Consider the following 21,659-nt stretch of genomic DNA (forward strand, 5'->3'; position numbering starts at 1 on the left):
ACAGGTCCCCCATCCTTTTAATACCTGCCCTATGCCAGCTTTGAAACCCTCCGTCTATCTTCCCGGGACAAATCTGTGATTGTTGCGTATCGGGGTCCAAATTAAGGCTCCTTCCACCTCCCTGTGCCTTCTCCACTGACCCCAGATCCTTAGTGCCGCCGGCACCACCCGACTTGAGGAGTAGCGCGCCGGCAAGAACGGCAGAGGTGCCGTTACGAGTGCCCCTAAGCTGGTGCCTTTGCATGAGGCTGCCTCTAACCGCTCCCACATCAACCCCTCCCCCAATACCCATTTCCTAATCATGGCTATATTAGCCGCCCAGTAGTTGCTGCAAAAATTCAACAGCGCCAGCTCCCCCCCCCCCCCCCCCCCCCCCCCCCCCCCCGATTGCGCTCTAGATGCAGTCTCTTTACTCGCGGGGTCTCATTTGCCCATACAAATCCCGAAATAATCTTGTTCACCGATTAAAGAAGGACTTCGGGATGAAGATGTGAAGGCACTGGAAGACAAACAAAAATCTGCGGAAGACCGTCATCTTAACATCTTCTCCCCGCTGGAGAAAGCGGGAGCATGTCTCACCTTTTAAAGTCCCCCTCCATCTGCTCTACCAGCCGGGATAAGTTAAGCTTGTGGAGGGCATCCCAGTTTCGAGCCACCAGTATACCTAGGTACAGAAAGCTCTTCTCTACCATCTTAAGCGGAAGCTCTCCCAGTCTCTTATCCTGCTCCTTAGCTTGGATCACGAGCATCTCGCTTTTCTTCTCATTTAATTTGTACCCAAAAAGTTACCGAAGTTACTCTGCGTGACCTCCCCCATCCCCTCTAGTGGGTCCGAAATATACAAGAGCAGATCATCCGCATAGAGCGAGACCTGATGCTCCTCCACCCCCCCCCCCCCCCCAACCCCTCCGAACCAACCCCTGCCAGTTCTTTGAAGCCCGCAGTGCAATGGCCAACAGCTCTATTGCAAGGAAAAATAGTAACGAGGAGAGGGGGCACCCCTGACTCATCCCTCGGTGAAGCCTAAAATACTCCAACCTCACCGTGTTTGTGCATATACTTGCTACCGGGGCCTGATAAAGTAGTTTGACCCACCCTATGAATCCCTCACCGAATCCAAACCTTCTTAGCGTTTCCCACAGGTACTCCAATTCCACCCAGTCAAAGGCTTTCTCTGCATCCATCGCAGCCACTACTTCTGCCTCCCCTCCTTCTGAGGGCATTATAATAATGGTTAGGAGCCTCCGTACATTGGAGTTCAGTTGCCTGTCCTTAACAAACCCTGTCTGATCCTCCTCTATCACCCCTGGCACACAATCCTCTATTCTAGCGGCCAAAATCATGGCCAGCAATTTGGCATCTACATTCAAGTGCGATATTGGTCTGTAGGACCCACATTGTAGCGGACCTTTCTCCCATTTGAGAATGAGTGAGATTGAGGCCTGTGACATTGTTGGGGGAAGGGTCCCTCTCTTTTTAGCCTCATTAAAGGTCCTTAGCAGGAGTGGACTCAACAGTTCTAAAATTTTCTTGTAGAATTCTACAAGATAGCCATCCAGCCCCGGGGCCTTGCGCAACTGCATACTCTCTAGGCCCTTAACAATCTCCTCCAACTTTATCGGGGCCCCCAGTCCCTCCACCAGAGCCTCTTCCACCTTTGGAAACCTCAATTGGTCCATGAATTGCTTCATCCCTTCCCCTCCCGCCGGGGGTTCTGACCCGTACAGTTTACCATAAAGCTCCTTAAAGACTTTGTTCACCTCCTCTGGGTCCAAGACCGTGTTACCTTCCTTATCCCTCACTCCCCCAATTTCTCTGGCCGCCTCTCTCCTACGAAGTTGGTGCGCCAGCATTCTACTCGCTTTCTCCCCATACTCATAGACTGTCCCTTTTACCTTCCTCAGCTGTGCTACCACTTTCCCTGTGGTCAGCAGATCAAACTCCGCCTGCAGTCTCCGGCGCTCCTTTAGTAGCCCCGTCTTGGGGGGTCTCCGCGTAGCTCCTGTCTACTCTGAACATCTCCTCTACTAGCCTCTCTCTCTCCGCTCTTTCTTTCTTCTCCCTATTGGATCTGATAGAAATTAACTCCCCTCTAATAACTGCCTGCAGGGCCTCCCAAACCGTGGTCACTGTTACCTCTCCTGTATCGTTTGTTTCCAAGTAGTTTTCGATGTTCCTATTGATCCGCCCACAAACCTCGTCATCCACTAGCAGTCGCACATCTAGCCGCTAGAGTAGCCACTGCCCTCTCTCTTCACCAAGTCGCAAGTCCACCCAGTGTGGAGCATGGTCAGAGACTGCAATGGCTGAGTATTCCGTCCCCTCCACCCTTGGGATTAACGCCCTGCTCACAACAAAACAATCTATCCGAAAATAAATTTTGTGAACGTGGGAGAAAAAAGAGAACTCTTTCGCCCTTGGCCGAGCAAACCTCCATGGGTCTACGCCCCCCACCTGTTCCATGGAATGCCTCAGTTCGTTAGCCGCTGCCGGTCGCTTTCCTGACCTGGACTTTGACCAGTCCAATACAGGGCCAATGACTGTGTTAAAGTCACTCCCCATGATCAAATAATGTGAGTCTAAGTCCGGGATCTTACCCAGCATGCGTCTCATGAATTCCATGTCATCCCAGTTTGGGGCATAGATGTTCACGAACACCAGGTCCCCTGCAGCTTTCCACTCACCATTATGTATCTGCCCCCTTTATAAGCCACAATACTCTCTGCCTCAAATGCCACCTGTTTGCTGACCAGAATTGCCACCCCTCTGGTCTTTGAATCCAGCCCCAAATGGAACACGTGGCCCATCCACCCCTTTCTCAATCTTGATTGGTCAGCGAGTTTTAAATGAGTCTCCTGTAGCATGGCTACGTCTGCCTTTAACCCCTTTAGGTGCAAGAACACACAAGCTCTCTTGACCGGCCCATTCAGACCCCTCACATTTCACGTGATCAGCCTGGACGGGGGACCCCCTCCTCAGCCCCCTCCCCTGCCGACTAGTCATCCCCCTTTCTCGGCCAGCCACGAGCCCGCGCCCCCCCCCCCTTCCTCGAGCCCTCCCACTGGAGCCCCCCCCCCCCCCGACTCTCCATCTATTCCCCAAAGTTGGCTCCTCTTCTGTCAGCAAAGCAGCATCCCACCGCCACCCCAGCAGCCCCATGATCCCAATCTCCCAAGTCAAGCACCAGCTTAACACTAACTCTCCCCCCACTACGCTTCCATGAGTCAGCTGACCCATGCTGACCCCGGATGCTCCCGCCTCCGTCTCCGATCATCCTGACGCCTCGTTATTCGGGCCCCTCTTTTCCCATGGAAAGCCCAATTTAACCACCTTTATAGCCCCCAAAGAACACCCCCCCCCCCCCCCCCCAGTGAAACAAGAAACAAACCCTGGGCGCTAACCCGGCCTCATAAAAGAAACGGCTCCAGATGCCTGAAAAGCAGCCTTAAGTATAGGGCCCCTCTCCCCCCTCTGTGGCTGAACTCCGCAAAAGCAGAGAGAATGGCCAGAGAAACAGGGAACAAAAAGGGAAACAACATAACATAGCTCCCTCCAGCCACCTCCTCACCCCCCCCTCCAGCATTTAACATTACTCACAATCTTAAGTTAGGACCACATCATGTTATACATCCCCACCAGAGCGTTTCATCAAAATGTAGCTGTCCTTTAGCTCGAGTCCAACTTTTCCTGTTTGTTAAATGTCCACGCCTCATCCATTGTATCGAAGTGGTGATGCTGGTCTTGATACGTGACCCAAAGCCTCGCCGGATACAGCAGCCCGAACTACACCCCTTTGTTGTGGAGGGCCATCTTCGCACGGTTGAATTGGTTGAACGCGCCTCTTGGCCAGTTCTGCTCCCAGGTCCTGGCATATGCGAATTACACTGTTCTCCCACTTGCTGCTCCGCTCCTTTTGGGCTTCCTTGCAAGGACTCTGTACACCCCATCCAGTTCCAGAGGCCGAGAGAATGTCTCGTCCCCATCAGAGTCCCCAGCAACGAGGTAACAAATGCACTCGCATCCGACCCCTCCGCACCCTCAGGGAGGCCCACAATTCGCAGGTTTTGTCTCCTGGATCTGTTTTCAAGGTCTTCCAATCTCTCCTGCCATCACTTATGCAAGGCATCATGTGCCTCCACCCTGACGGCCAGACCACGTATCTCATCTTTGTTATCCGAGACATTTTTCTCGATCGCTTTTTCCTGCATCTTCTGGTTCTCAACCATCTTCTCCATTGAGGCCTTCGTCGGGGCCAGCATCTCCATTTTAAGCTCATGCAAAACAGCTTCTGCGAAAGTCCTGCTTTTCCTGCGTCCACTGGGCCCACGCTGTCTGATCCGAGCCGGCCGCCATTTTGTGTTCCCACGCCCATTCCACCCGCTTCTCGGCACTCGCTTGTTTCGCCGCCCTACTTCTGGTCCCCTCCATAAACCGACGCGAGGAACCTTTCTGCCGATGCTTGCCCCGCTGAAATTCACCAAGGGAGAGCTGCTAAAGCTCCTAAAACGGGTCCATAAGTCCATTCGTGGCGGGAGCTACTGTCTACGCGACCTATTGTCGCATGGCTGCCACCGGAAGTCATTCACCATCCTTTTAATAATAACAGCTTATTGTCACAAGTCGGCTTCAATGAAGTTACTGTGAAAGCCCCTAGTTGCCACATTCCGGCGCCTGTTCGAGGAGGCTGGTGCGGGAATTGAACCCCAGCTGCTGGTATTGTTCTGCATTACAAGCCAGCTGTTTAGATCAACTGTGCTAAACGAGCCCCTTCAGGATTCTCTTTTATATTTGCTGCTAGTCTATTTCTATTCTCTCTTTTTACTTCTGTTATTTTTCACTTCCCCGCTGAACCTTCCATATTCAACCTGGTTCTCAGTTAATCTTTCAAAAGTACACTTTGGGTGCGATTCTCACAAAAGGGAACAAAGTCCCCGGGCGAGCGGGTTTCGCCGCGTGTTTCCCGGCGCTCACAAGGCCGTGAAAGACATGGCTATTCAATGAGACTCGCGTTGTATAAGGGGCCTGAACGAGGAAGGCACAGCCAAGGCCACACATAGATCCATTTTGTACAGTGGGGATCTCTGGTCACCTGGGGCTGGATTCTCCGTTAGTTGACGACGAAATCGCGGAACGCGATCAGGCGGAGAATTTTGAGCCTGACGCCGGTCTCACGCCAAATCGGCATTCTCCGGCCCCACAAAAACAACTAAATCACAGCACCAGCCACGTGGCCTGAAAGTACAGTAGGCATATCATTGGTGTCCAAACGGCCGGCTCTTCGGGGCCTCCGCGATTTAGCGCCTCGGATGGGCCAAATTCCTGACGGCGTATTTCTAATGTGCTATAATAAAATCATGAACCTGGCGTGCTGGCTGCGGCGGCTGAGGGAGGAGGTAGGAGGCGCTGGGTGACTGCAGGCTTCTGGATCGGACGCTGGACGTGCTTTCTGCAGGGTGGGGCGGGCCTGCCAGGGCCGGGGGAGGGAAAGGGGGGGAATAGGCCGAACAGCTGGGGACGCCCGTGGTAGCCCCTTTGGAGTGGCTGAATACTTACACCTATCGTGCGCTTTTGCCGTCGTGAAACTACACAGATTTCACGACAGAGTCAGCACTTCGTCTCAGAAAGGGAGAATCCAGCCCCTGATCTCCCTAGTGTAGCGAACGATCTGGGGCGGGTTAGTCCGTCCCACCGCGCTAGATTTCTGGTTCAGCACGCTGTCAGGTTCTCCGTTTCGCCGGATGGTCAATGTCAGGAAACCCCGGGCTGCCAGTAAAACGGGGCATCCCACCGGCGGAGAATCCAGCCCCCAGCCTCTCCCCCGCCCAGCCCGAACTCACTATGAGATCTCATGAGGTGTTGCGAACTGGGTAAATCCCAGGAGCGGGGTCTCCCGGCTCTTATTGACCAGGCTGTGCCACACTGAGCTGCTTTTCCAGCGCAGCGTGGCCGTTGGATCGTGCCGTTTATGTGCATCATCATAATCTCTATCACTTTTGTCATCCAAGGTGCACTGGATTTGTCTACCCAATCTTTCCACTTTGTGGGAATATGCTTAGTCTGTATCCGAACTTTCTATTCTCTAAAGGCAACCCATTATTCAAATGCCATCCGCTTCCTGAACCTTTACATGACGGGGTCCTGCCTGGCGCCAGTGATTGCACCATCTCCCTCTGGGACTAGGTCAGCTCCCTTTGTGTCTGCATCACATCGGCCAGTGGCAATGCCACTGACGTTCCCAGCCATGGCCTGCTTGACTAGGCCATGCTCAGGAGCACCGCTGCAATGTCCGGGTGGCTCTGGCACATGGATTCTTGTGAGACGGCAACCTTGCCGTGGGCATCGGCCAGCGTCTGTACAGAATGCCCCATACCCAGGACATGCTGATCCATAGCCAAAACCCTCGTCCACAATGCCTCCACCATGGAAGGCACCTGTGAAGTGTTGGCCTGGATGACAAACATGGTCAGCACCACCTCCTGCTGCTGCACGTGGTTGGACTCCTCCACCTGTGCCTGCAGGTGCTGAATGCTCATGAACTCCTCATGTAGCCCCTGGCTCTGTGACTGTATCTCCACTATAGATGGGACTGTCTGTTCCAGAAGCCCAAAACCCATCTGGACAGCAGCTAGTTCCTCAGGTCAGCCTGCTCTCCAATTGTCCGCCCCCTCAGATGTTCCTACCTCCACCTGCTGTACCGAAGCAGCTATGTGGTGCCCAGGAGCCTATTCACTAAAGTTCCCAACCAAGGTGAGGGTCTTTGGGATGGTGGAGAATGTTGGAGACAGCTGTGATGGAAAATCGCTGTCATCCTCCGACCCGAACTCTGGGGTCTCCTGATTCTTGGGTGAAGAGCTGGTGTCCGAGCTGCTATCCCCTTCACTGCTCGGCTCACGAGGGGGCTCCGGCTGTGTTGGAGGGGTGGTTGATACACGTATCACGGGAACCACAACTCAGCAGGATCTCAGTTCCTCGCGCGCAGACGAACTCCATCTCGGCGACTTCCCTTTCCTCCAGGCTGTCAACCACGTCCAGGGCCCTCTGCTCTGCCATGGTGAGGGGCCGCAGGTCTGGTGGTCCCCCTCCTGTCTTCTCCCACTCCCAGCGCTTGTGCAAGGTTTTCTCCTGTTGTGTGTGTGTGGGGGGGGGAGGTAGGAGGAGGAAACATAAAACAACAGTGCTAGACAGTCCGATGCATGCAGCCCAGAGGGTGGGTAGCTGGTGACCTCAGTGGCCAGGGCACCAGGCCATGGCTGCCGATAAGGGTACCTGCATGTGGGGCAGGGTGGGGGTACAGCCACCCTCCAGGTGGGGGTGGGGGTGTGGGATGGGGTGGTGCCAGGGGCACATTGTTGCCTTCTCACCCTGGTCTTAAGGCACTGCTGGCCGGTCCAGACTACTTTGCCATTGGCACTCACTGCCTCTGCCACCTGCGCCAAGGCACGATGAAAGGCGGCGGCTGGCAACCTCCTTCCCCGGCCAAGGTACAGGGTCATCCTCCTCTCCTCCACAACGTCCAGGAGAATCTCTAGCTCAGCATCCGCGAAACGTGGGGCTGCCATCTTGTTGGCTGGGATGGTGTATGTGGTGGGAGAATTGTTTATTATGCTTGGCGAATCCTGCACCATCATTAGAATTGATTGTGTTCCACATGGAACCATTGCTAACCCCTTAGCAGTAGCTGAATTGGTCCAGGTGTGGCACTAGCTTTGATGTCGTGAAAGTCCACAGGTTCTGCGTTGACATCCTCAGAAACGGAGAATCCCACCCCAGTTTTTTTACCAGCCTTTGATTCCACTTGATCTGGGCCAGATCCAATCTCGCCCTCTTGAAGTTGGCTTTCCCCCAGTTAATTATTTCAGACTCTGATACAATGATCACTGTCCTTCATATGTTCTTCTACTGGCATTTGCTCCATCTCATTCCCAAGAACCATGTGCAGCACGGCGGCATAGCGGTTAGCACTGTTGCTTTACGGCCCAGAGGTCCCAGGTTCAATCCCGGCTCTGGGTCACTGTCCGTGTGGAGTTTGCACATTCTCCTGTGTTTGCGTGAGTTTCACCCCCACAACCCAAAGATGTGCAGGGTAGGTGGATTGGCCATGCAAAATTGCCCCTTAATTGGAAAAAATGAATTGGGTACTCTAAATTTATTTTAAAAATAATTTGTTTTAAAATTCCCAAGAACCACTGACCTACCACCTCTTGACCCTGTCTATTCTTATACTATTTTCCCAATCTATATTTGGATAATTAAAGTTTCCTATTTTAACTCTATAATTTTTGCACCTCTGTAATTTTCTTACTCGTTATCAAGTGACCACTGAAGAAGATGCGCGGAGGCCACCCACCATTGGCTGTGTCATGTGGGAGTACCTTTAAGAAATGGGTGTTTTTAAATTGGTGTGTATATAAATATCTGTAGTGAGAGCACCTTTAAGAAATGGGTGTTTACTACTGCAGTGATGTCAGAGAGTGGGTGGAGCTGGGCAGTCTGTCTGCTTTTTGCTTTCGTTTTAGGCTGTTTTCTGCAGGGTGTGTTTTAGTTTCATTTTCAGAGCTGGATAGCTGCAGTCACAGCCAGAAGGTGTATGGATCTCTCTCTGTAATCTAAAGACTGTAAATCGATCCTGGTGATTTAAAACTAATAACAGTAGTGACTTTAACCCGATGTGCTTCTGGTAAAAGGTGTTTTAAGTCTTATGGATGTTAAGAAGAAAGCTTAAAGGATTACTCAATGTTGTATTCTTTGGGGGTTGTATTTGAATTAATGGTTGCTGAGATGTTCACTGTATGTTTTAAAAGGTTAACTTGAGTCCATAGAATAAACATTGTTTTGCTTCAAAACATACTTTTCCATTTCTGCTGTACCACACCTGTAGAGTGGGCCGTGTGCTCCCCATACCACAATCTATTGAAAGTAGTGGGTCAGGTGAACTCCATGATACACTTTGGGGTTATCTAAACCCTGGCCCATATCAGCTGGCAACAGGATCTTCCAGTCCCGCCGCTGTCAATGGGTTTTCCCGTTCTTTGCACCCTCCCTCCACCTCTGAGAAATCCATGGCGGGGGTGGGAGTGTCACTGTTGACAGGATTTTCCTATCCCGCTGGATGGAATGGCTGGGAAATTGCGTCCTGAAGCTGTAGCCAAATAGATTTTGCCCGTGACTCCTCTAGGGCATCATAATCTCCAGCATTACAATGCTATCAATACTACTTAATTAATATTACCATTCCTCTTCCTTTACTTCTCTATCTTTCCTAAATACCTTTAATCCTTGAACATTTAAGACCCAGGCCAGAATATATTGGACATTTACCATGTATTATTGGAGTGGATGTCTACTTCTGAAGCTTGTTTGCATTTCTTGATTTGTATAATAAGATTTATTATTTAGATTTATTCTTTAATATTCCACCAGGTGACTGAAAACATTGTACAAGTTTATTAGTACTGGGATGACTGTTAGCCCGAAGACATGCAAACTCTGCAAGAGGGATGATCTTAAATAGGCAATGTTTCTGGATCACAAGGAGCAAATACCATTGTTGTGAAATCACTGGCAGGAATGATGGTACTGGAAAAACACAAATCATAAAACTGGTTACACATCACATGAGAGGCATGGAGAAAGGTTACAGTCAATAAAATAAAAGCAACCCAAACTACAGCCTATTTAAGCACAGACTTAAATGTTTTATCACACTGAAATTGATACCAAAGCCTGAGCATTAATTACACTCTCAAGAGTTGTGCAACTACCAAACATCTATCAATTGGGGAGTATGGAGTGAGGCACTGCATAGGGTAAATAGGACCTCCTCTTGTGCAAGGATGAGCCTGATACAATTTAAGGTGGTGCACAGGGTGAATATGACTCGGGTGAGAATGAGTGAGTTCTTTGAGGGGGTGGCAGATGAGTGTGAGAGGTGTGGGCAGAGACGAGCGAATCACACGCACGTTATTTTGGGGTTGCGAAAAATTGGGAAGATTCTGGGTGGGAGTGTTCACATTCTTAGCCAGGAAAGTAGAGGAGGAGGTGGACCTGGACCCTTTTGTGGCGATATTTGGGGTTTCAGAGAAGCCGGAGCTCATGGGGAGGAGGAAGGCCGATGTTGTGGCCTTCCTCTCCCTGATTGCACAGCGGCGAATTTTACTGGAGTGGCAGTCAACATCGTCACCGGGGGTAGCGCATGGTTGGGTGAGCTGTATGACTTTTTGAGGTTGGAGAAGATAAAATATGAGTTGAGGGGCTCTGCAGAGGGGTTTGAGAAAAGGTGGGAGATGCTTGTGAGCCTGTTTGAGGAGCTGTTCATCGCAGTGGGCGGGGGGGGGGAGGGGGGGGGGGGGCGGGGGGTTGAAAAGGGGGGGAAATTTTGTACAGACTGTATAGTTGATTACTGGGAAGTATGTTTCCCGGGGTTTTCATGTGTTGCAACCTGTTTTGATACATGTTTGTAATAAAATACATTTATTTTAAAACTACCAGGCATCTGCTCCTTATAAACAGGGTGAAGGAAGATTGAAAACAGCAAAGTTTTCACAACTCTGTTTGCTGAGAAACTTCCAATGCTCCAAGCATCAGAAGATGGATGGCTACAGCACCATGCCATGTTAAATACCAACGAGAACCTCAAAAACGCAACTAGTTCACTGCTGAAGAGAGCTGCACAGAAAAACAAGCAATCAACCTCTGCAAAGTTAAAGTAACATCATACATCGTTTAATTATCTTAAAAGAACAAGTTAAGTACAAAAGTTGATGCACTTTTGTGTGATTTTGGGTCACCAGTGTTTATTGATGGCACAGCCCATAAGACAAATCCATGCAACCAATTACATCAATGGGTGGATAGAATAGAAGATAATGCTGGGGCTTAAAACCCTACCTGCAATTGACGCAACTTAAGACATAATTAGGAATGGGTATTTTTTTATCCTTCCAAGAGTATATAATGAAGCTCCAAACTGCAGCTCCAGCACAGAACAACTCATTCAGTAGTGACTTTGCAAGCAATATCTTCCGAAGGTGAGTGCAATGTTTGCTTTCATCATTAGAACCTAACAAAAGCCTGTTGTGTGGTCTGACATTAATGTAAAAACAATAGTCTTAAATTCATGTATGTTACTTCTGTACGAATGAGGCTATCTCAATGTCAAGCTTTAATGGAGACATCAACCCAAGTATGGGTATGTTTCCTTTAAAATTATGAAGAAAGGAATTTGAAACAAACTCAGTAAGGGTTTGTGTCACATAGGGAAACTGTGATATGGAAAAAAGGGTTGTAAATTACAATATTGGCAATGTTGCCAGTACAAATTCACAGGACTTACAGTTTGCTTCAGACTTTTCAAAACAGTCCAATTTGGTAATTGAACTCAGAATAACTCAGATCTGAAGTTACAGACAAACTTCCATTATTATGAGTCTTCCTTCAGGTTTCATACAGCCAAAGTTTCAGACAGGGCCGCACGGTGACACAGAGGTTAGCACTGCTGCCTCACAGCGCCGAGGACCCGGGTTCGATCCCGGCTCCGGGTCACTGTCCGTGTGGAGTTTGCACATTCTCCCCGTGTCTGAGTGGGTCTCACCCCCACAACATAAAAGATGTGCAGGGTAGGTGGATTGGCTATGCTAAATTGACCCTTGATTGGAAAAGAAAAGAATTGGACAGTCTAAAAAAAATTGTAAAGAAGGAAACTCTGCAGTCCCTGAAATTGTCAGAGCTAAGCAATTGTGCCCGATCTCAGGAACTCAGAAAAAGATATCCCTTTAAGCCAATGAAAGGATTAGCATCAGTCAATAGGGATAGGCTATTTGACCTGAATGGATCAGGGAGAATCAGGGAATACGAGTATAACCTAGGCAAACACAATAATAGGTTAGATATCTTCAGGTACTTCGCAGAGAGTTGTTTATCGACGGAATAAACTCAGAAAGGAACTGGTCAAAGTCATGAGTTTTGACCAATTGAACTTCCTGAAGTCAGGTGGACGGTGGAGAACATGTATTCCAGTCATTTTGTTCCCCTGGAATGTCAGATTTTCGAGAGGAATTTTCCAGAATCGTTCTAAAATAAGCATTGTTTTTCTCTCTATTGTTCTCCATCTGCCAGGAAAGTGAGAGTCTGTAGTGGATAGTAATGGACAGACCCAATGGACCAGCTGGTCCTATCCTGTTCTTTGTTTTGCAATGGTGGGGACCCACTCAGGATTAATTCAGCAATTGCATGTTCGAGAAAAGCAATCAGGGGTTCACGATCTTACCCAATTTCATTTGCTGATCAGAATGACGTTTGTATGGCACACGTCACACGAGAAATGCTGGTTTGTTAACAGGGTTCCTTAATAATGAGGTTAGGAGTGTGGATATTGTGAACTTGTCTCATTTCTCCATTCTTCCTATTTCATTGCCTGCAGCTTTTACAGAGACAAGTTTGATCTGTTCAGTACTTCACCATGGAGCATTCCATCTTTGTGATGTGCATTCTGGCTGTTCTCTCCATTGCATTAGCCAATCCGGTAAGACATGAGGGTGGGGGAAACCTGTGGAAAATATTACCCTTGTGGGGTAAGAAATCTAGGTCCAGCAAAAAATCAATTTGAGAAAGAGATTCCTCTTTCTGTTACAAAAATGTTTGCAGTTCCAGAGCTTGGTGCCTGAGAATGATTAAGGTGATCTGCTCCATTATGGAGTCAATTTGAGTGCACCTGTAGATGTCCAACTTCATGGTCCATCTCCAAATTTAGAATATTTACTGAACAATTCAAGAACAACGGGCGGGGTTGGGGAGTGAGTGGGCAGGGGGTGGGTGGGCATGTGGGTAGAGGGGAAGATGAGAATTTTTTTTCTAATGTAGCAATTATCATCTGCAATGCAGTGCTGTAGATGAAAAGTCATTAGTACCTTTCAAAATGGGATTGGATATATAGTTCAAATGGAAACATTTGGAGGGTGATGGGTGGGGATGTGGGACTAATTAGACAGTTTTTCCAAAGCGTTAGCACTTGGGGCGAGAGAGGTATTTTCCATGCCCCTCCATGATGTTGTTCCTGGCAGCAGTCCGCCATTGGCTGGAGGCGGTATCTTCTGGTCCTGCCATTGTCAATGGGATTTCTCATTGAATCCAACCACCTGACCTCCGGGAAACCCACGGCGCGGGTTCGCCATTGGCGGGACTGGAAGGTCCAGCTGGCGAGAACAGCTGGAAAATCCGCCCCCCCGCCATGCATAATGGACCAAATGGCCTGCTTCTGTCATGTAAGATTCTATGACTTGATCATTGGGCTGGAAACTTCAGCACCATTTTAAAACATTCTCACAAATTTTAAAGGGCCAAAAGCACAAATAAACATCTCCACATGCTTCAAAATGAGCAAACTGGCCTCAAATGTACCCTCTTGCAATGCGCTATTTGAGTAAATGTGGATGGTAAATAAAAGACTGATTTCTACTGAGGGTAAAGAAGGAAAATATACATTTAAATTGGTCTTTAATCAGTTTGCACAGTGGTTGAGTGAGGCAATTGCAAGTGAAATATTTTTTTCTCCTTTTTGGAAATATATGTTAATTGATTGTGCATCACCTTTCACTCAGATATTCCAGGATTTCAGCCAATTGAAGGCTGTGGAGAATGCAAATAAAGTGCTTCAACTTGTGGACCAGGAAGTTCTATCAAATCACAAACTAGGACAGCAGAGTTCTCTTCCACAGAAGATCGATTGGCGTGAAAAAGGCTATGTTACAAATGTGAAGGACCAGGTACCATCAGTTTTCACAATGTCTTTTACAACTTCACTATATAGAACACAAGCTAAATGTCTTTAAATCCTATGAGTTGGCATAAAAACATAACAAATAATCCTACTGTTTCACTGCTGCCACAACCCAGTTGGAAGTGATTATCATTACTGGGAAGAGATACAGTTTGCTAACCTTTTGGCTATTTTCTGTCTCCATTCATGAAAAACACATGGAAACATACAAATTAGGAGCAGGAGGAGGCCATTTGGCCCTTTGAGCCTGCTTCTCCATTAATTATGATCATGGCTGATCATCCAACTCAATAATCACATTGTGCCTTTTCCCATATCCTTTGAACCCTTTCACCCCAAGAGCTATATCTAACTCCTGCTTGAAAACAGCGATGTTTTGGCCTCAACTGCTTTCTGTGGTAGTGAGTTTCACAAACTCACCACTCTTTGGGTGAAGAAATTTCCTCTCATCTCAGTCCTAAATGGTCTATCCCGTTTCCTCAGACAGTGACACCTGGTCCTGGACTCCCCCAACCATCGGAAACATTGTTCCTGCATCTACCCTGTCTAATCCTGTTAGAATTCTATAGGTTTCTATTAAATTCCCCCTTATTCTTCTGAACTCCAGCAAATATAATCGTATCCACTTTAATAGCTCCTCAGTACCGTCATCCTAGAAATCAGTCCAGTAAATCTTTGCTGTACTCCCTCTATAACAAGAATGTCCTTCATCAGATAAGGATACCTAATCTGCACACAATATTCCAGATGTGGCCTCACCAAGGCCCTGTATAATTGCAGCAAGACATCCCTGCTCCTGTACTCGAATACTCTTGTTATGAAGGCCAACATACCATTTGCCTTCTTTACCACCTGCTGCTTCTGCATACTTACCTTCAGCAATTGGTGTACAAGGACGTCCAGGTCTCATTGAACATTCCCCTCTCCCAATTTATAGCCATTCAGATAATAATCTGCATTCCTGTTTTGCTATCAAAATGGGTAACCTCATAGTTATCCACTTTATACTCCATTTGCCATGCAGTTGCCCACTCACTGAACTTGTCCAAATTACACTGAAGAATCCCTGCATCCACCTCGCACTCACCTTCCCACCCAACTTTGTGTCATTTGAAAATTTGGAGATATTACATTTAATTCCTTCATCTAATCATTAATATATATTATGAATAGCTGGGGTCCCAGCACTGATCCCTGTGATACCTCACTAGTCACTACCTGCTATTCAGAAAAATATCTGTTTATCCCTATTCTTTATTTTATGTCTGTCAAACAGTTTTCTATCCATATCAATACACCACCACCAGTCTCGAGAGCTTTTATTTTACATGCTAATCTCTTATGTGGGACTTTGTCAAAACCTTTCTGAAAATCCAAATAAACAATATCCACCATCCATCCACCAATAGCTCCCTTCATTAACTCTACTTGTTACATCCTCAAAGAATTCTAGTAGATTTGTCAAGTATCATTTCCCATGCTGACCCTGTCCCATTTTGCCGCTGTTTTCCAAGTTCTCTGCAATTAAATCTTTTATAATGGACTTGAGAATTTTCCCCACAACCGATGTCAGGCTGACTGACCTATAATTCCTTGTTTTCTCTCTACCATCCTTTTTCAATAGTGGGGTTACATTAGCTACCCTCCAATCTGTAGGAACTGTTCCAGCGTCTATAGATCATGGCAGATAAGCACCAATGCATCCACCATTTCTAAGGCTACTTCCTCAAGTTCTCTGGGATGTAGATTATCAGGCCCTGGGGCTTTACCAGCCTTCATAGAATCATAGTGTAGAAGGAGGCCTTTTGACCCATTAACTCTGCACTGACCTTCAAAAGAGGACTCTCCACGGTCCTCCCAACCCCTCCCGCCCTCCCAAACCCCCAAATCCCGTAACCCCATAATCTTACCTGCACATCCCTGGACACTAATGGCAATTTAGCATGGCCAATCCACCTAACCCACATATTTTGGAAATCAATTCCATCAATTTCCCTGACACCATTTCCATACTAATGCTGATTTTCATTGTCACTCTCAGACCTGTCCCCAAGTGCTCAAAACACATAATCAGTCAGCACATGTGAAGTCGCACAGCTGATGTTGCAAAGTTATTTGATTGCTGGCGGTGTTAGGACCAAATCCCATTCTGTCATTGACTGAAACCTGATCCATTCATTTGCTGGGCGACAGCCTGGCTGAGATTTCCCCTTTATACTGCACTGTTCAGCTCAGTACAGCCAAGAGGTGTCAGACATTCTTACTCTGTATGGTCAAGTGCATAACTCAACAATGCATTTAGCTACTCAGTCACAGTAAGCAAAATATTTCATAGACATCAGCAGACATCCTGTGACACCTTGCACAGTGATTCAATTGCGGACATATTTTCCATAATTTACAAACCTTAACAGCTTCTCCCTGTCCTGTGACCTCTCTTGCTAACAAGGACAAATTTATCAATATTATGGGAACTCCATCACATCCCAGTTCCCTTCCAAGTTGCCCATCACCCTGACATAAATCCTTTCTTATCACTGGCTAAAATTCCCAGAATTCCCTAAGATAAAAGGAAATTATTACGCATGCTGGAATCTGAAACACACTTCGACAAAGAGCCATCCAGACTCAAAACGTTAGCTCCCTTTTCTCTCCACAGATGCTGTCCGACCTGCTGAGATTGTCCAGCAATTTTTGTTTTTGTCCCAGAATTCCCTATCTAACATTATCGGGGGCACACGCCACCACAATGGCACCAACAGGTCAGGAGAGTTCACACCATCCTCTGAGGGAAAATAGGAATAGATAGTCAGTAAATGCACTTGTCACCTTCACCCATGAATGTATAATATGTCCACTGTTTTAAAATAATATTGGCATTACTAAAATTATATAATGGTAAAATTATTACAGGAAGTAAGTGTGACACTGATAGAAGGTGCATACCAGTCCAAAGATGTGCAGGTTAGGTGGCTTGGTCATGCTAAATTACCCCTTAATGTCCAAACATTAGGTGAGGTTGCTGGGACACGGGGATAGTGTGGGGGCATAGGCCAAGGTAGGGTGATCTTTCAGAGGGTCAGTGCAGATTTGTTGGGCCGAATAGCCTCCTTCTGCACTGTAAGGATTCTATGATTCTAATACTTTGTGCAAGACATTTAATCTAGATATGCAATCAAGGGAAGTAATCCAGAATTAAACATTTTGAGCATCAAACTATGCACAACTTGCACTCAGATATCTGAATAATGATATCTACATATAATAATCAAATTTCAAATTCTCATGCAAAAAAATGAAAAAAAAGTTTTCATTTGACGTGATGAATGTTCCAGAGAAAGAACTTTGTCACGTTAGTATTTTTATCATGTCTGTTTTGTTATCAGGGCCAATGTGCATCCTGCTGGGCTTTTGCTTCTGCCGCAACAATGGAAGGACAACTATTCAATAAGACCAACAACCTCATAACACTCAGTGAGCAAAACCTTTTGGACTGTGCAAAAAGTTATAACGACAAAGGGTGTGCTGGAGGATGGATGTCACATGCATTTAAATACATACGTGATAATGGAATTGAAGCTGATGGTACATACCCCTACACGGCCACGGTATGTGCCATGTTAATGTTCTCAGTTTCATACAGTGTAGAGTGGCTCTCCAGTGTCAATTCAGAAATGGTTAAGAAATTGCCTTCATTTCATTGTAATGAGCTTTGTTTTCCGGAGGTTACCAACATCTTTATATACAGTGGCAAACAACTTAAATCTGAAATAAGCAGTTGGAATAGCCCTTATGTCAACTTGTATCAATGCAGTGACTTTTTCATTATTCTTTCCCAAAAGACCCTCGTTCTCTGGTGATCAGTTCTGAACTGTAATATATTTCATTAATTCTCATGTATTGTTTTAAATTCTTTGTACATTTCCCTTGGAAAACAGTGAAAGGATGAACAGGCTGGCTAACAGTCTGACAGACCTCAACATGCTTGTCCTCATCGCTATAACCATCTAATACCAGCCAGTGGGTTACTTAGGATTCTAATGGCTACCTCAATCCATACAATAACCTGCACTGGGGGCTGAGGGGTTGGGTGGATATATGAGGGCAGCCAATAGTTGCAAATATCTCACTTGATGTAAACCTGGCTTTGTTTTGAGTGGTGTGCAATTCATACATGCTCTGTCTCAGAAACAGGAATGGTAGTACCACTGAGCAGAACTGGATAACCTTACCTACTCAAGAGGTCCTTTCTTCGCTGTTGAAGGGTCAACCCTGTGTCCTTCTAGGCCCATTAATATTTGAGAGCATCAACAGCCAAGCCTGATGCTCAATGCAAAATTATTGTCCTCATCCCTGACCCGGAAGGGTGGTGGTAGGGGACTGTTGGTGGGGTGGGGAGAGGGAGGTGGAGGACGGTGGCACAGTGGTTAGCACTGCTGCCTCGCATCAGGGAACTGGGTTCAATTCCAGCCTTGGGTGACTGTCTGAATGTTGCACATTCTCCCCTGTATCTGCATGGGTTTCCTGCGGGTGCTCCGGTTTCCTCCCACAGTCCAAAGATGTGCAGGTTAGGTGGATTGGTGATGCTAAAACAAATTGCCCCTTAGTATCCAAAGATGTGCAGGTTGGGTAAGGTTACAGGGATAAGGCGGGGGAGTGGGCCTAGATAGGTTCCTCTTTCAAAGGATTGGTGCAGACTTGATGGGTAGAATGGCTTCCTTCTGCACTGTGGGAATTCTATGGGAGCGGTGAGGAGCGGTGTTTTTGAGTTCTGGTGAGGTGTGGATGGCAGTAGCGGGTTACTGAGGCCAATTATAGTTTCTGTACAGTTGCTCCTGTAAAAATCAACTAATTTGACAGCAGCTCACAGATAATGTTTGGGGGTTCCTGGATTACGTGCCTCAGTTCCTCACTGAAGACATAAGCTGACACACTCACTTTTTAGATTTTTAAACGTTAGGGAAGAATTCGGAAGTAAATTTCTGGGAAACTCACTCTGCGATTTGGATTTTAAGAAATGCTTCTTTTCTTTCCCAACCTCAGAAACAAGAATGCTCCTTTAATGAAGCAAACTCTGTTGGCACACTTCAAAATTATGTTAAACTTACGAAAACAACTGAAGAGGAAATACTAAAGGCAGTTGCAAACCATGGACCAGTTGGCGTCTATGTTTACATGTCATCACTATTTATGGGTTATAAGAGTGGTAAGTTAATTGCTACATGCCTCTTCAAACTCTGCATTTCTCTGGGTGTCACTGTGGCACAGTGATTAGCACTGCTGCCTCACGGCTCCGAGGACCCGAGTTCGATCCCGGCCCCAGGTCACGGTCTGTGAGGAGTTTGCACATTCTCCCCTTGTCCACGTGGGTCTCACCCCCGCAACCCAAGAAGATGTGCAGGGTGGGTGGATTGGCCATGCTAAATTGTCCCTTAATTGGGAAAAAAAGAATTGGGCACTCTAAATTTAAGAAAACAAACTCTGCATTTCAGATCATGGGCGGGATTCTCCAATCCCCCAGCCAGATGTTTCTTGGCCGCGTTCCATTTGCTTCTGTGGGGATTCTATCTTCTGCCGCTTGCCAATGGGATTTCCCATTGAAGCTACCTCACGCTACCAGGAATGGTGCACTGCCGGCGGAGAAGGTGAATTGCAACAGCTGGAGAATTCCAGCCCATATCTTACAACCTACTACACTGGGCATCTGTTTAAACAGACTCCACTCAGACTAAACATATAATTTCATATAAATTTAAATAATGGCAACCACGCTCTTTGCACACAAACCAATGCATTCCCAAGTTTGAGTGTAAAACTCCCTCTGCACTGTCCCATCAGACACTTCAAGTTGGAAAGTTAAATTCTGAAAAAACACAAGTTACACATGACTGAAAATGGAAGCATTTCAGTGAAAATGTGCTTTAGTAAACACTGTCGCCTTCTTGTACTATTCAATTTGGGCTTGACATGATGTGGCCACACTGTGATCCATTTGCAGGTATCTTTGAAGATGACAGTTGCACTGAAACTCCTAACCATGCTGTGACAGTGGTGGGTTATGTGAATACGCCTCAAGATCAATACTGGATCATTAAAAACAGGTAACTTGGTGAAATTTCAGCAGAAGAGTTCAACAGGTGGGGAATTCTTCAGGTGTCAATGGGTGAAAGACACCCAGACTTGCTAATATGATTATGACATTAGCTAAGGAAGTTGGGTTGGATTTCCTTTCAAGAGAGGAAACTTGGAATGGTACCCTTATTAAAGAAAACATATTCCAAATGTATCAGAGAAGGTGTACACCTAACTGTGCTAGGCTGCACAGGCGAGGAGTGGTGGAAAGTGCGGCTGAAGAAAAAATTGGGAACAGGAAAAGCAAGGACAAGAGAACAATAGGTGTCATGAATAAATTGGAGGAGGGCGGCACGGTGGTGCAGTAGTTAGCACTGCTGCCTCACAGCGCCGAGGTCCCAGGTTCAGTCACGGCCCTGGGTCACTGTCCATGTGGAGTTTACACATTCTCTCCCTGTGTCTGCGTGGATCTCACCTCCACAACCCAAAAGATGTGCAGGGTAGGTGAATTGGCAACCCTAAATTGCTCCTTAATTGGAAAAAGAAATTGGATATTCTAAAAAAAAATTTAAATGAATAAATTGGAGGGATGAGGCTTAGGAGGTGAGAGACAGGTGGACAGAAAACATGAGATGGACATGCAGTAGAGCGAGGTAGATCTCACTCATAGTCGGGGGGGGGGGGGGGGGGGGATAGGGTGGGATTTGAATTCTACCAATTTTAGAATATGCTGACCTCAAAGTTAATAATAAAGAATGGTGCAAGGACTCTTACCATCTTTACTTTGGACGTGCATTAACTGAAGTTCTTATTTTTCTAGCTTTTCAAAAAGCTGGGGTGAAGATGGTTACATGAGGATGAAGATGAACAAGAATGTGTGTGGAATAACCTACCGGCTTTACTATCCAATTGTATAAAACTGAAGGCTTCAAGAGATAAAGCCAACAATCTTGAAAAATAGATTTGTGAGGACTTCAAGATTTAACTGTTTTGAGTGCATTGTTTGGATGGGCTGTGGGCTAAATCTTTACTGTAGCAAAGTGTGAACCTCTGGAGACTCTGGGGCATATTAAATTCCTTTAGATGACTCCAGGGCAAACAGGTTTTCAGGATGAACCAAGGATGATGAATTCACAGTGGTGTCAGTTGCATTGTGAATTCATGCATGCCACAACAGCTTATTTTCTCTGTCTTCATATTCTACTATGTAATGTGCAAAAAAGAAAAGCAATAAAAATGACTGAGTGAATCTTTGCGACTTGGTGTGTTTATGTGGACAGTAGGCAAAATTTCATGGGGGCCTCAGAAGCTGTAGAGTTGGGAGCGACCTGTACATCAAGAGAGAACACGCCAGGCCGCAAACCTGGCATTGTAGTGTCAGTTGCATAATTCTACCCGTGGCCGAATAACTCAAAGCCGGCGTTGCCCTCACGACACAATTGAACTCATTGAGCAAATACTTGAATTTCATTTATGTGCAATTGTGTGGGATTTCTGTGCAAGGTTTGGGATCTGAGTGATGCACAAGAAGTCACAGGCCCTCGCATCCCCAACTGGGTGGAAGTGAGCCAGAATGAGATTGTGCATTGCTGTCATTCCTTTTTGACATTTGGGCTGAGGAACTTCAGTTGCATAGATAGATGAGGGAAGCTGGGGTCTGTTCTGCTTGAAGAAGAGAAGGTTGAGAGGAGATTTGGTGGAGGCATTCTAAATTATGAAGTGTCCAAACATTGTAGAGGGCGATAAACTGCTCCCATAAGTGGACAGATTGAGAACAAGAGGGCATTAATTTGTGGTGGTGGACAAAGGAAGC

The 21,659-nt window shown here is 46.7% G+C and overlaps 1 protein-coding gene across 1 annotated transcript; it reads left to right on the forward strand.

The window, feature by feature from the left end:
* The first annotated feature begins 10,980 nt into the window (after window positions 1-10,980).
* LOC119953438 (procathepsin L-like) lies at window positions 10,981-21,095 on the forward strand. The gene is made up of 7 exons (XM_038777731.1): window positions 10,981-11,027; window positions 12,419-12,520; window positions 13,596-13,760; window positions 17,161-17,382; window positions 18,818-18,980; window positions 19,773-19,875; window positions 20,667-21,095. Exons 2-7 carry the CDS (start codon window positions 12,458-12,460, stop codon window positions 20,761-20,763), a joined length of 813 nt encoding a protein of 270 aa, XP_038633659.1. The 5' UTR covers window positions 10,981-11,027; window positions 12,419-12,457; the 3' UTR covers window positions 20,764-21,095.
* Window positions 21,096-21,659: the final 564 nt, after the last annotated feature.

The sequence above is a fragment of the Scyliorhinus canicula genome, chromosome 18 (genome assembly GCF_902713615.1).
Source record: "Scyliorhinus canicula chromosome 18, sScyCan1.1, whole genome shotgun sequence".
Classification (NCBI taxonomy): domain Eukaryota; kingdom Metazoa; phylum Chordata; class Chondrichthyes; order Carcharhiniformes; family Scyliorhinidae; genus Scyliorhinus; species Scyliorhinus canicula.

What these genes read in the sequence shown, in the direction of transcription:
- LOC119953438 (XM_038777731.1), top strand. Translation starts at nt 12,458, where the DNA reads ATGGAGCATTCCATCTTTGTGATGTGCATTCTGGCTGTTCTCTCCATT. An exon ending in CATACCCCTACACGGCCACG is followed by an intron (nt 17,383 to 18,817) that starts GTATGTGCCATG and finishes TCCCAACCTCAG; the next exon opens with AAACAAGAATGCTCCTTTAA. An exon ending in TACTGGATCATTAAAAACAG is followed by an intron (nt 19,876 to 20,666) that starts GTAACTTGGTGA and finishes TTATTTTTCTAG; the next exon opens with CTTTTCAAAAAGCTGGGGTG.